The sequence below is a fragment of the Heterocephalus glaber genome, unplaced genomic scaffold (assembly GCF_053883595.1).
Source record: "Heterocephalus glaber isolate CG9 unplaced genomic scaffold, H.glaber_assembly_v1.0 deba00001457, whole genome shotgun sequence".
Classification (NCBI taxonomy): domain Eukaryota; kingdom Metazoa; phylum Chordata; class Mammalia; order Rodentia; family Bathyergidae; genus Heterocephalus; species Heterocephalus glaber.
Genome location: NW_028258305.1, coordinates 25,880,708 through 25,896,185, shown reverse-complemented (window position 1 = coordinate 25,896,185; position 15,478 = coordinate 25,880,708). Strand labels below are relative to the sequence as shown.

Below are 15,478 nucleotides of genomic sequence, written 5' to 3'. Positions count from 1 at the left end.
CATCTGGATTTCTGCTGGGTCTGTTGTCATTTCACCCTTTTCATTCCTAATTGCATGGATTTGGGCCTTTTCTTTCCTTTTTCTGATAAGGTTGGCTAAGGGTTTGTCAATTTTGTTGATTCTTTCGCAGAACCAACTCTTGGCTTAATTGTTTTTTTGTATTGTTCTCTTAGTCTCCATTGCATTGATTTCTCCTCTGATCTTTATAATTTCCTCCCTTGTATGAGCTCTGGGGATGTCCTGTTCTTCTTTTTCTAGAAGCTTGAGGTGCAGCATCAGATTGTTTAAGTGGGCTCGTTCTATTTTTCTAATATGCATATTCACTGCTATGAATTTCCCTCATAAGACTGCTTTCATTGTGTCCCATAGATTCTGATATGTTGTATTGTCATTGTCATTTAATTGAAGGAACTGTCTGATTTCTTCTTTAATTTCCTCTGTGATCCATTGGTTATTCAGAAGTGTGTTGTTTAATTTCCACATGTTTATGAAATTTTTAGAGTTTCTTTTGCTATGGATCTCCAGTTTCATCTCACTATGGTCTGATAATATACAGGGGATAACTTCACTTCCTTTGCACTTACTTAAACATGTTCTGTGTGTGAGTATGTGGTCTATTTTGGAGAATGACCCATGTGTAGCTGAGAAGAATGTGTATTCTGATTTTGTGGGGTGGAAGACTCTGTAAACATCTGTTAAGTTCATTTGTTCAAGAGTTCGATTGAGTTCTAGTATTTCATTACTTATTTTTAGTCTAGTTGATCTATCTATTTGTGACAGTGGGGTGTTGAGGTCCCTCACTACAGTTGTATTAGTGCATATATGACTTTTCCCGTCCGTTAGTATTTTTTGTATGTAGTTGGGTGCACTAGTGTTTGTTGCATAGATATTTATGATTGTCATCTCTTCCTCTTGGATTCTTCCCTTTACAAGGATGTAGTGTCCTTTTTCATCTCTCTTAATCAGTGTTGGTTTGATATCTACTTGATCTGCAAAGAGGATAGCTACTGCTGCTGTTTTTCAGGTTCCTGCCGCATGCAGTATTGTTTTCCACGCTTTAACTTTCAGTCTATGAGTTTCCTTTTGAATTAAGTGTGTTTCTTGTATGCAGCATATTGTTGGATTTTGCTTCTTGACCCATTCTGCCAGTCTATTTCTTTTGATTGCTCAATTGAGACCATTAACATTGATGGTTATAACTGAAACGTATTGATTTGTCATTGCCATGACTTTTTCTTTTTGTTGGGTTCTCCCCCTTTACATTTAATTTCTTGTCATGCCAGATGGGTTCATTCTGCTTTGCTTCCTGGGGTTGTGATCCTCAATGTCTGTTCCTAGGCTATTGTGTAAAATTCTTTGGAGTGCTGGTTTGGTATTCACAAAGTTCCTAAGGTGCTCTTTGTCATGAAAGTATCTTATTTCACCATCCATTTTGAAAGAGAGTTTTTCAGGGTACATCAATCTGGGTTGGAGGCTGTTTTCTTTTAGGGCTTGGAATACGTCACTCCAAGCTCTTCTTGCCTTGATGGTTTGTGTTGAGAAGTCTGCTGTGATTCTGATGGGCTTTCCTTTATATGTGATTTGTTTCTTTTCTCTGACTGCTTGTAGAACTTTGTTCTTCTGTTGATTTTCTGGAATCTTAACAATTATATGCCTATGTGTAGATTTTTTTTGATCAAGGCTATTTGGAGTCCTATATGCCTCACTTATCTGTATGTCAAGCTCTTTTCCCCTGCTTGGGAAGTTTTCTGCCATTATTTCTGTGAAGAGATTTTTTTATGTCATCTGCACTCTCTCCTGTTTCTTCATTGAGTCCAATCAGTCTTATGTTCTTCTTTGCATCATCTAGCAGCTGCTGGATTGATTTCTCATGTTCCCTTATAATTTTGAAGCAATTTTTCTTTTCCTGGTCACTAATTGCAATCTTATCTTCTGTATCTGAAATTCTGTCCTCACATTGGCTCATTGTGCTGTGTAGACTTTCCGTGGAGTTTTTCATGTCCTGGAAATCTATTTGCATCTGTTTTATGGATTCCATTTGTTTCTTATGTTGGGATTCCATCATGTTCCTGAGCTCCTCTGTAGATTCATTAATCATGTCTTGCACTAGGAGCACAATTTCTCCTGTTATCTGAGAAATTATTTCTGACTTCATTTTTTCCAGATCCCCTTTTGTTGCCAGTTCAGTGGGTCCAGGTGGTTGAGTATCAGAGTGTTCCATCACATTTCCCTTTGGGGTTGCTGTAGGTGATCTGGAAGTCTGGTTTTGAGACTTATTTATGTGTTTTCTCATTTCGACCGGGGTGGAGGGCTGTTAGCGCCTGCACGGATTACCTCCTCTGAGCTGGGAGAGGTGGGACAGGGGCCGGGAGCAGCGGTAGGGATGGTTACCCAAAAGCCCTTTCCTGTGGGCTGGGAGCAGCGGGAGGGATGGTGGCCGGAAAGCCCCTTCCTCTGTTCCAGGAGCAGTGGGATGGCGGCTCAGAAGCTCCCTACCTCTGGGCCAGGAGCGGTGGGAGGGATGGTGGCCTGGAAGGCCCTTCCCCTGGGCCAGAAGCGGTGGGACAGAAGGTGGACCAAAAGCCCTTTCCTCTGGGCTGGGAGCAGCAGGAGGGATGGTGGCCTGGAAGCCCCTTCCTCTGGACTAGGAGCAGTGGGACGACGGCTCAGAAGCCCCTACCTCTGGGCCGGGAGCAGCGGGACTCAGTACCGTGGTCTGGTGGTCCGGTGACCTCTGTGCCTTTGTAGTGTGGAACCAGGTGCATGCCTGTCTGCAGTGGGCTGATTCGGCATCTTCCACACAACTCGGCACCTCGGTAGGGCGTGCGAGAGAGATATGTAACCTTGATATGGCATAGAATCAAAATATACAAAATTGGGGTACATAATAAAATATTTCATTCCCTCATTGGGGTTTCTAGAAACTTATGTGTCTATTGTGCTCTTTAAATGAAATTTGGGGATAGCTTCATATTTGATTATAAATATCTGCCTAATTTTTTTTTTTTTGGTACAGGGGATCGAACCCGGGTCCTTGTGCTTGTGCAGCAGGCAGCAAAACCACTGAGCTAAATCCCCGGCCCCTAATTTTTTTTTTATTGTGACTTATACTTCCAGTCCTGCCTAATTCTTGGGTTTTTTTTTTTTTTGGTACCAGGGATCGAATTTGGCACCTTTCACTTGCAAGGCATGTGCGAGAACCACTGAGCTAAAACCACTGAGCTAAATCCCTGGCCCTGATTCTTGTTTTTGAAAACAGTAATTCATTGCTTTTCCTTGCAAAACATTGTGAATTTACAAAAAAGATGAGTTCATACTGAGAATGCAAGAGGCAAGACCTGCCCCTGCGTGGCCAGTGGCAGTGGGTGTGCAGTCTTTAATAGTAGCTCCCTCAGACTTGCATGACTGCCTTTCGAGGGCTGCATTCCTTGCACATCATCTTGTGACACACTTAGTTCATCAGTTAGAGCACTGGAACTGTATAGGGAGTTTTTTGGTGTGGGGGGGTTGTTTCCTGCTATAAAAATGAAATTTTTAGTTCATTTCTGCAAACTAAATTGATCAGTAAATTCATTTTGTTCTGCTTTTATTTTGTATTTTATGTTTAACGCCGTACTTTTCTAGTCACATTTTGTTTTCTGCTATTAGTGCTCTAAGTTGTTGTTGGGCTTCTCTCCTTTGCTATATAGTTTTGAGCAAGTTCTGAGCACCAGTGGCCTTTATCGTCTCTTTTTCTGCTTTTACAAGTTGGTCAACAAGCTCAGTTAGACCACCAGCTATTTTTTGAAAGTGGCCGATTTTGTTCATCAAGTCTTTGCATTCTTCCTTGAGCTCTGTGGTCTGCTGGGCATCCCCTGGGTCCCAGGCTGCTGTACACTTCAACAAGTGAGTGGTCCACCTGCCTCGCCTGTTGCCTGCTTTCTCCTTTTTAATGGCTGTTGTACATTTCTGATTTTATTTAATCCTAACAAATGGGTATTTGGTTCATTTTAGTCATTTGCTGTTAAAAACAATGCTGCAAAGAATAATTTTTTACATAGGTCACTTGACATGCATGATGGAGAATATACCTGGAGGGCTGGGGTGCTGCTCAGAGATAGAACTCTTGCTGAGCATTTATGAGACCTTGGGTACAATCCTCTGTGCAGCACCAGAAAAAGGAAAAAAACGTGTGCCTCAAAATTATGCAAAGCAGTGTTGCTGAAAATGTCTCAATTTTTGGTTATTTATACATCTTTCTTCACATTAATAAAGTAGAACACCCCTGTACACTATTCAACCACTCCAATTTGGCTATTAATGTTAAAGAAATTTCTTTGGAATCTTTGAATAAAGTTCTAATGAAGGTAATTTTCTTCCTGTACATTTTATTAAGTCATTATTTTTATTTTGAGAAGTTGTATTTCTGCAGTTTTCTTGGTAGTCTGTATGCAAAATTACAATTAGCTGAAACAGTACTATTGATGACTATAAGTAGTACTAAAGAAATGAATTTAACATGGGAAAGTTAATTATTGAGTTTACTTATTAGGTTCCTAGGGTGATTAGTAGAAGGAGAACTGCATGAAAAATACAGTAAGTATAGAGAAAACTCACATTGCAGTTAAAATTTTAAAGTGTATAACATGTTTAGCACACACTTCTGTTTTTAGGGTAGGAATTGAACCCAAGGCTTCTTGCATGCTAGCTTCCACTGAGCAACAGCCCGAGCCCCATATTACCTCCTTATGGAATGAAGAACTATTTCTTTCTCCACTCACATTCCAGTGCAGAGCCAGATCCTGTGTTTTGTCCTCACTCCCGGTGTTCCACATGGTGTGGGGTGGCCTGAGGGTCTCCCATGGTCAAAATGATGTTATTTATCATCTTGCCAACGAGAGGAGGAGCTTTCCCTACATCTACTGGCATCTTCGGAACATTCCATTTCCTTCTATAAAAGGGAAAGTTTGCTTAAAGAGAAGAGTCTTCCCCTCTTTGTTCCTCTTTGATAGTTTCTTTCATATTTGTTAGTAAGTCAGCATTCTCTACATGCCAGGGACAGAATGAGCTTCCCAAAAGTGCTTGCTTTGCTTTTCCGTTCTATTCTTTTCTTTTGTGTGTGGCAGTACAGAGGATCGAAACTAGGGCCTTCACACTGAACTCTGTCCCCAGTGCCGCCTTCTTTAAATTTTGTGATAGGGTTCCTCTAAATTGCTGAGTTTCCCAGGCTGAGCTCAAACTTGGAATCATCCTGTCTCAACCTCTCAGAGTACTAGGATTACAAGTGTAGGCCATCTTGCTATTCCTTTTCTTCACAAAATCCATTGACCTATTGCATTAAGTCTGTACTTCTCTGCTTTTATTCCTTTACCTCCTCAGAAATGTTCCAGTTGCTTCCTTTTAGTTTTTATTTGTTAACATCTGTTAAAGCAGTATTTTGTTGTTGTTGTTGTTGTTTGGTACCGGGGATCAAACTCAGGACCTTGCGCTTGAGAGGCAGGTGTGCTGTCACTGAGCTAAATGCCTGCCCCCTGTTAAAGCAATATTAAGAGAAAATAAATATTTCAGTAGAAATGTTTAGTTTTCCATCTCTTTGTTGTCTTCCTTTTTATTATGTAAGGAGCCATAAATCCCCCCCACACTCTTTCTGTAATTCAGGTTGGCTTTGAACTCACTATATAGCCCAGGCTGGCCTGGAACTCAAAGCAATCTTCCTGCCTCAGCCTCCCCCAAGTGCTGGAATTATAGGTGTGTGCCACCAGGCTTGGCTTATTCTCTTATTTAAGCAATCTTAAGTGTTTGTTCCCAAGCTACAGTTAAGGAAGCCATGATTTACAGACCACATAATGTAAAACAGTGGTTTTCAATCAAGAACAATTTTGTCTCCCAGGGGATATTAGTGTTTGGACGGCTTTCATTGTCACACAGGATGAGGGAGCACTACCATCGTCATACACTGGGTAAAGGCTAGGAATGCTGCTGCTGCTGTAGGATAGTATGTAGGATAGCCCTGACTACAAAGACTCACCTGACCCCAGTGTGAGGCAGCAGTGCCAAGGCTGGAAAAAACCTGAAGTAGAATAATCATCATCATCATCGATATAATAGTTTATTATTCCTACAAATCTGTGTACCTTCTCTCCCTTTTCATTTTTAAATTTCTTATTATTTTAAAAAATCAAATTACAGCGCTGGGGATTTAGCTCAGTGGTTCCGCTGCCTGCTTCAAAAGTGGAAGGACCAGAGTTTGATCCCTGGTACCAAAAAAAAAAAAATCGAATTACATATTATATATTAATAATATCCAAGGCAATCATGTGCTTGGTTTCTACTCTGGAATCATTTTAACTTCTTTGACAGTTAGTACATGTTTGCATTACATAATGATTACATTCATTGCGGGGTGTTGATACATGTACATAACACATCTTAATTTTCCCCTTTTGGTGGTACTGGGGATTGAATCTCAGGGCCTTCTGAGTAGGCTACATCCCCAATCCCTTTCCCTCCAAGCTGTTACATTCATTACCCAGGCTGGGTTTGAACTTTTAATCCTTTCAGTCCTTCTGCCTCAGCCTTCCAGAGTGCTGGGATTACACGTGTGAACAACTACACCTGGCTTGCCTATGCCATTCTTACTGCTAGTATTAATTTTTTTTTTTTGGTACCGGGGATCGAACTTGGGACCTTGAGGGCGGCGGAACCACTGAGCTAAATCCCTAGCCCTGCTAGTATTAATTTTTATATTTTAGAAGTTTCTCTTAACTTGCTCTCTTCCTTATTTCCGTCTGCTTGTTTGCAGTATTTGTGACTTTTTTTTTTAACTTAACCAATCTTTGTGGTTTTTAAAGAGAGAAATATTCTTTTTCCAATACCCGGGATCAAACTCAGGATCTTGCGCTTGCCAGGCATGAACAGTGCCACCGAGCTACATCCCTGGCCTTATTCTTAACATACTCTTTCTTGTATAACCTTTAGTTTCCCTTAGAATTAATAATTATTTTGCCTTTTCCTTTTGATTGTTCTAAAATGTAAAACTTTTTTTGTGGCGGGAGATAGGGTCTCACTATGTATGTAGTTCAGGCTGGCCTTGAACTCGAGTGATCTCCTGCCTCAGCCTTGGGGTTACAGGTGTGTGCTACCACACACCCTGCTAAAATGTAAAATTTTTACTGTTTACACATCTGAAAATTTTTCCATGCTTGGCTAGTGATTTGTTTAGGCATATAATTTTGGTTTGGAAATAATTTTCTTCACAATTTTGACTCTTCCCTTTAATCTGTTTTGAAAGTGTTTCTGTTGATAAGTTTTATCTTTTGAAAGCATTTTGAATCTTTGAACTTAATCCCTGTTTTGTTTGGTTGTTCATTGTATTCATATTAGATGCTGGATAAAACTGTTTATTCACTGAATCTCCAGTAATATAGTATTTTAAGACTATCCTTTGTCAGAATAAATGTTTAGAATCCTGAGTTTATGGCAAATGTAAGGCTCATAAAACCAACAAGAAAAATGCTTTTCTTTTCTCTCTGTGTGCATGTCTCCCCTCACCTGTCCTTTTACGGTGTTACTGGGGGATTGAACCCAGCACCTTTGCATGGAGCTGCATCTTTGGCCCTTTACATTTTTTATTTTAAGACAAGGTCTTGCTAAGTTACAAGTTGCCCAGTTGGGCTAGGACATCAGTAAGAGTCAGTAAGTCTGGTAAGGCACAAAATTTGCATTTTCTCTGCTAGTCCTTAACAGTTCTGCAAACTTCAGGTGTATGAAACTAAGGGAAAGTGGCCATAAATTTAAACACCTTCCTCTTTTGATAAAAAAAAATATATATAATCTTTGGGTATGATTTTTTGTGGTTTTTTTTGGACCCTGGGCATTGAACACAGAGTCTTCACACTGAACTACATCTCTACCTCTTTTTTAATTTTTATTTGAGACAGAGTCTTGCTATGTAGGCTGGTTTTGACCTTAATATGTAGCCCAGGCTGGCCTCCTGTCTCATCCTACTGAGTGCTGGGATTACAGACATGCACCACCACACCCGGCTCTCGTCTTTATTTTGTGACAGGGTTTTTAAATCACTAATTTGACCAGGCTTTAACTGGGCTTGAAATTTGATCCTCTTGTTTCAGGCTTCCAGAGTGTGGGGGCCTCCTTTCCCCAAAAGTAAGGCCTAGCTGGAAAATAATCAGCATAATTAATCAGCTTTGAAAACTAGAGATCAAAAATGCCAGCCCCAGCCAACCTATCCTTTCCTTAGTTGCCATCACTATTTTCTTGCTCGGTGGCTACTCTGTAAGGATGAAAGGATAGGCTGCGTGGGGCTGGCAGTTTTTTGTTGTTTTTTTTTTTTTTGGAGACAGGGTCTCACTCTGTATTTCAGGCTGGTCTTGAACTGTGTGCCCAGGCTGGCCTCAAACTCATGGTGATCCTCCTGTCTCAGCCTCCCGAGTGCTAGGATTACAGACATGCACCACCGTGCCTGGCCATGGGGGCTGACATTTTTGATCTCTAGTTTTCAAGGCTGATTATTTCTTTTTGGCTAGGTCTTATTTTCAGGAAGACAGGATTACTGGTGTTTGCCACCATACCTGGCTCCCACTTACTTGTTAACTTTTTTTGTTTGTTTTTTGAGTGCTAAGGATTAAACCCAAGACCTCAAGTGTGCTAAGCATGTACTGTACCACCAAGCTACAGCTACAGCCCTGTAAACACAGTATTAAAGTATGTTTTTTGAAAAGAAAAAAAAAAGTATGTTTTTTGAGGCTAGGATTATTTTGAAAGTAGTGTCAAACAAGTAGCAGATTCTATGCTTAATAGCCCCTTTTGTTCAACATGGGGCCGTGTTTGTCAAAATTATGTATACAAAGTCTCTACATAGTCTTTGAAACAGCACACTTCTAAAAACTTGCATGGTATAAGGGGAATGTGTGATTTTTTGGTGGAAATTGCATATTTTGTGCTTCCGTGTAGAAAACAGTGTGAATGATTATATGGTCCTGGGGTGATCTTGCTTTGCATTAAAGCCTTTGATGTAGTTTACATTGTGTTTGGGTATCCTTATTTCTTAAGAATTAAATATTGTGAAAGAGACAGGTTCATTGCTTCAGACTCAGCATAAATCATTTAGGTTATAGTATCAGAAGTTCTTGGATCTTTTTTTTTGTTTTGTTTTGGTATGGTGGATGGAACTTGGGACCTTGAGCCGGCCCTGGAACTACTGAGCTAAATCCCCAGCCCCTTGCATCAGAATTTGATAATAGTTCCATAGGTTGGGTTAGATTGAATTTTTTTTTTAAATCTGTGAGCCAAGATTTGTTAGGCATAACAGAAGCCAGTGCTTTAAATCTTTTTAAACCATTTTTATCAACAACTTTTGGCATGGTATCACATGTGTTCATTACATATTCATATTTACTTCGTAAGATAATTCTGACTCAAATCTCTTACTTTGTTAGCAGTTAATATATGTACTTGAAAAACTTAAGTGTTAGATTTTTATTTTAATTTGGGAAAAATATAATATAGCTAAATTAAAGAGATTTAAAAACTCAAATCACTTATTATCCTTTCATCTTTGCTTAATAGCTGCAGCCCCCAAATCAACTTGTGTTTTAGATTGGCTAGGTATCCTTCTACAGGTTTTGAAACCTTGGGCCGTGAATGAAACAGTGAAACCAGCTTTTGTTTTTTGGTTTTTTTGGTACTGGGGTTCAAACTTGGGACGTTGCGCTTGAGGAGCAGGTGGTAGAACCACTGAGCTAAATCCCTCCACCCCACCCCCCTGAAACTAGCTTTTGTGGTTTTTATTTTTTTGTTTTGGGTACTCAGGGTTGAACATGGGGCCTGCACCCTGAGCTATATCTCCAACTCCTTTTTAAAAAGATCTTTGAGGGGGGTTCATGTAGCTCAGTGGTACTGCGCCTGTCTCCAAGCATAAGGTCTGGAGTTTGATTCCCGGTACTGAAAAAATAAAGGAAAAACAATTTTTTTGTTTGTTTTTTTGAGACAGGATCTTGCTATGTAGCTCAGGCTGGCCTTGAACTCACTGTGTACCCCAGGCTGACCTCAAACTCCTAGTGATCGTTCTGTTTTAGCCTCCCACGTGCTGGGATTACAGGCATGCCCCACCACATCTGTTTGTTTTCTTGTTTTGCTTGAAACAGGGTCTCACTGTAGTTCAGTCTATTCTTGAACTCACTAGATAGCCCAGTCTAGCCAAGAACTGGCATCCATCTGTTTTTTTGTTTGTTTTGAGACAGTTTTGCTAGGTTTAGGCTGGCCTGAACTAGTAGTGAGTGATTCTTCTGCCTTACCCTTGGAAGTGCTGAGATTACAGCTGTGCACCACCACACCCAGCTCCACCCCTAGCTCTTTTTTTTTTTTTTCATTTTGAGACACAATCTCACTAAGTTGCCCAGGCAGCGTTGGAACTTGACAGTCTTCCTGCTTCAGCTGCCCAAAGTGCTGGGATTATAGATATGTGCTACCATGCCTGGTTTATAATGAATGAATGAATCAGTGCATATATATATTTGATAATTTAAATTCTTTTGCCATTTCAGACAGTATAGAAAAAACTTCTATTTTTTTATTAATCTTTTTTGGTACCGGGGATTGAACTCAGGACCTTGCACTTTCGAGGCAGTCGCTGGAACCACTGAGCTAAGTCCCTGGCCCCTAGAGGAGACTTCTAAGTAGTATATTGTTTGTGTGAATTTTCTTTTTTTTTGGTACTGGGGATCGAACTTGGGTCCTTGTGCTTGCGCAGCAGGTGGCGAAACCACTGAGCTAAATCCCAGGCCCTGTATGAATTTTCAGTGTCTGTTTGCCCTTCAAATTCAAGTGGCTATTGAAGATAGTAGAACCTTTAAAGTAAACTTCAGTAGGTTCTGCTGTCATGGATTAAACCCAACAGACCCAACTTTAGGGATCTTCAAACAAAAAGCTTTATTCCATCTAAGTGATTCAGTATCAAATGTGAGAAATACTGCTTTGTTAGCTGTTGGGGGAGAGAGTCTGGACGTTGGGTGCACCCCTGTAGCGCCATGGGTGTGAGCACCATGTGTGTCGGTGCACCATGCTCCTCTCCTTGGTTGGCATTCTGCGGTTTGTAGAGCACATTGGGTATTTTTTGACTTTCAGTGTTGTTATATATGGTGAAGTAATAATGTTAATTTTTCTGCTTCACTATTATGCATAAATAAGACGTTAGAGAAACAAACTCTTCTTACTCTTAACCAAATAGAGATTTGTCAGAATGATATGGAAATAACCATATCCTCTCAGAGAAATCTAAGTGATATTAACCCAAAGTAATTTGAAAATTTTTTGAGGATTTTCAAGAGGATTGTTTTCATTTTCTTTTTCTTTCTTTTTTTTCTCGAGGCAAGGTTTTGCTATGTAGTTCAGGCTGGTCTTAAACTCAATATGTTGCCCAGGCTGGCCTGGAACTCCTGGTGATCCCCCTGCCTCAGCCTCCCTCATGCTGGGATCACCATAACAGCTTTTAATAGGAATTTTTAAAATTGAAATTCAAGGAGTATAGTGTTGCAAACATTTTGAAAACTAACTTTTTGATGAATTTATTAGCATTTTAATTTTTATGTTGCTTTCAGTAATTGTTTTTCTTTGAATTGTACTTTGCTGTGGTAATCCAAGCGTAAGTTCTTGTTTCTTATGTGACGTGTTTGTCTTTCCATGTTGATTTGTGAGGCTCTTTTGACTTGTGTAGAAATATTGAATGACACTATGACATTTTAGGTGTTTTTGTTTTTTGGTGCTGGGTGAACAGGCCTTTGTTCATGGTAGGCAAGTGCTCTATTACTGAGCTATATCTCCAGCCAGGCATTATAACATTTCAAAGATATTTTGTGAGCCCTGACCAATATCTAAAAGCTGAATAATTTGTCAAAATTGCCCTGCTAAATTTGGAGTTACAGTGAAATTTTCAAGCTGGTGAGAATAATTTTGAAAGTACTTACATTAAGTCCTCTTACCTGTATAACTATAGTTTCTTTTCAAAGTCTAGGCAAGCCATTTAAAATAGATTGTCATTTGTGGAGTTGCACCTAAGGCTGTGGTCAGAGGTAAATGCTCCTCAAGGTCCATGAATTTGAGGACGTTTATTTTGCTCCTTGTTATAAAGCAGTTCCTTGTGTTTACATTTTAACTAGTTTTTAGAATGGTTTTGGCAAAAGTAAGTTGTTTACATCATGACACTTATATTATTTTTTAGTTCTCATATACATCGATTGCTTAAGAAATAAAAAAATTAGGGTCTCGCTGCGTAGTTCAGGCCGGCCTTGAACACACTAGGTAGCCCAGTCTGGCCTAGAACTCACAGCGATCCTGCCTCAGCCTCTACAGTGCTGGGATCACAGGTGCGTGCCACCATGCCTGGCTGAAATTTGAACATTATTTTTGGTGCCAGTTTGTATGGTGATGTCTTTGTCCAAGGAGCCCCTGTATAAAATTATCTGGTAGTACTTTGAAATTGAGCCCAGGGATCACTGAGCCACATCCTTAGCTGTTATTATTATTTGGAAACGGGGTCTTGCTAAGTTGCCCGGGCTGGGCTCAAGTTGAGATCCTCCTGCTTCAGCCTCCCAAGTAACAGGGATTACAGGCATCCAACCTCTTACATGGCTTTCATGATACCTGTTTATGGATTCAGAAACAGTCTGAAGGTCTCACTGTCCTCCTTTTCCCCCCCTTGATTAGAAATTACCTATTCAAATGTATGTTGTACGGGTTTACTACTCGTCTCCATTCCTTCTCCAGGTTGGGCTTTCCGTAATTGCCTTCCAAGTTGGCTTTGTTTCACAGGTAATCTAACACCAGGGTTATAAAGCAGGTTTAAGTAGTTGAAATATGTACATGTAAGTATGTTCCTGTCACCTACGTTTTTAACCCTATGATTTGAATATTAACTTTTTATATACTTCTTGTGAAGGTAAGCGATCACGTTGTTCATATTTTTCTCTTTCAACAGGGGAAAATGCAGTGTTGCCCTTTTGAATGAGACAGAATCCGTGTTGTCATATCTTGATAAAGAGGTAATTCACAGCCATTCTTATTTTGTTTTCTGTTATTGAAGCAGATACCTCTGAATTTTTATTTTGTTTTGTTTTTTGGTACTGGGGATCAAACTCGGGACCTTGTGCTTGCGAGGCAGGCGCCAGAACCACTGAGCTAAATCCCTGGCCCTATCTCTGAATGTGTTGCCTTTTGTACTAAGGTATTATTGCACTGTTATAGAAGTGTTGCAATAAAGGTGTAATGACTAGAAGGAGTTTTGGTAATTTTGTTTTCCTGGTTAAGTGAGATAAGAACAAAACTGTTTTTCAGTCACCAATTAAAGTTTAATTGACAATTCAAGTTTATAAACTATAGCACATGGCTTAGATAAGTACTTTCAGCTTCATGAAATAAGTGCTTTATCATTATGCTTGTTCTCTCTCCTCCCCCTCTTAGTATGGTACTATGGATTGGACTCTATCATTGAGCTATATCTGCAGACTTTTTTTTATTTTGAGACAGTCTTAAGTTGCCCACTGTGGTCTCAAATGACTAGTGATCCTCTTGCCTCAGCCTCACAAGTGGCCAGGATATAGGTGTGGGTCACTGCACCCAGTTTTATTTTCATTTAAAAAAATAAATGGCATTTGCCAGGCATGGTGGCACATGCCTGTAATCCTAGCACTAGGGAGGCTGAGGCAGGAGGATCACTGTGAGTTCCAGGCCAGATTGGACTTCCTAGTGTGTTGAAGGCCATCCTGGACTACATTGGAAGACCTTGACTCCAAAAAAGGGGTTGGAGGCTTTTCTTTTACACTTTTTCCAGAAGAGAGTTTGCCATTGATGATCTCTTTTCTTTCTGGAATCCTAGTGAAGTTTCTCAGTTAAAAATACTTCTTTCACCAAATTTCGACAAGAAATGTATTTAACAAGTTGTATAGACTTCATTGGAGGGAAGACATTCTTTATAAACAGGACATTCTACCTTATGTGTATTTTTAGACAATCTTTAAAACAGTATCATTTGTATTATGAGAATAGTGTTTTAGTATTTAATTTATTGTTTTACGTCCTTCCCCCCTTTTGGGGGACAGTACTGAGGTAAGAACCAGGCAGGTGCTCTACCGCTGAGCTGCTCCCCAGATTCTCTGTTACTTTACTGTATCTTTCCTTTTTAAACTATTAGGTATGAATATTTACTTCTAAAAATTCTTTATTACTATCACAAATGAAAACGGCAGACAAGCTTTGATGCACATGCTGGAGAGTTACTGTTTGTTAGAATACCTAATATAAAATTTTAAAAAAATACAAGGCACATAAACAGTAGTCTTTATAACTTAGGTTTTGAAATTTAGAAAGGTAGGTTTTTATCATCAGTATGTATAAGAATGATTGATAGTGATAATATTTAGAAATTGATGTTGGTTCACAGAAGCAGAAATTAAAATGGCAAAATAGTGTGTTTTGTGAATTTTATTGGTGTATCTGCCTAAGAGAGACGAATGTATAAAAAGAAGATTGAGGGCTGAGGATGTAGCTCAGTGGTGGAGCACTTGTGTACCATGCAGAAGACCCTGGGTTCAGGCCCCAGTACTGGGGAAAAAAAGCCTTTTCTTTTCTAATTTGTTCTATATGCTAAGGATTTTAGTTGATGGAAATTAGTAATCTTTAGAATTTCACCCCTGTCCACTTGATTTTTAACTGTTTAGTTCTTTATCAGGGTTTGGGGGTAGGAACTGACTTCAGTGTGTTTTAGAAACTAATCTGTGTGTGTGTGGGGGGGTGTGCGTCTCCCCCCCTCCCCCGCCAGGGTTGTGGGGATATCGAACTCAGGACTTTGTATTTGCCAGGCAGGCGCGGTGCCAATGAGCTACATCTTTGGCCCAGGGTCATTGTCTTTGCAGGAGAGGAAGATTAGGAAAAGGAAATGTCTTCAATAATATACTTTATTCAAGTTGAAAAACACTTTGTGTGATTTAGTTTTGCTACACTGTTTATTACATGGCCCTCATATTATTGAGATTGGTATATTTGAAGTTGGTAACCCAAAGAACAAATTTGCTTGTAACTCTGTGTTCTTGAAATTCACACATCACCTGTAATCTCAGCACTCTAGAAGGCTGGGGCAGCAGGATCACAATTTTGAGCCTTGCCTGGGCACCTTAGGGGCTTAGGTAGACTGACACCAAAAAAGGGGGGTTGTTGTTGTAGGTCAGTATGAAGGCTCTTGGCACTGCCCCCCGCAAGACCCACTCTTTTTTGCTTTTTGTAACTTCTATGGTAAATTAAACATAGCTAAGAATTGTAAGCATATATTTGACCCTAAATAATGGTTTTATTTCATTTTTGTATGGATTATGGCAAGGTCTCTTTTTAAATTGTTGTATCATGTTCATAAACTTTGCAATTAAAAGTGACCTGAAATAACTCTGCTTTTAAATCTGATGGTGAGCCAGTAACAATATTGTCAGTTCCT

The 15,478-nt window shown here is 39.7% G+C and overlaps 1 protein-coding gene across 8 annotated transcripts in view; it reads left to right on the top strand.

The window, feature by feature from the left end:
* Mta3 (metastasis associated 1 family member 3) overlaps positions 1-15,478 on the top strand; it is a 224,026-nt gene that overhangs the window by 126,235 nt on the left and 82,313 nt on the right. For all 8 annotated transcript variants that reach the window (XM_087215960.1, XM_087215959.1, XM_087215957.1 and 5 more), the window contains 1 exon segment: positions 12,974-13,037. In XM_087215960.1, coding sequence (XP_087072086.1) covers positions 12,974-13,037 — 64 coding nt within the window.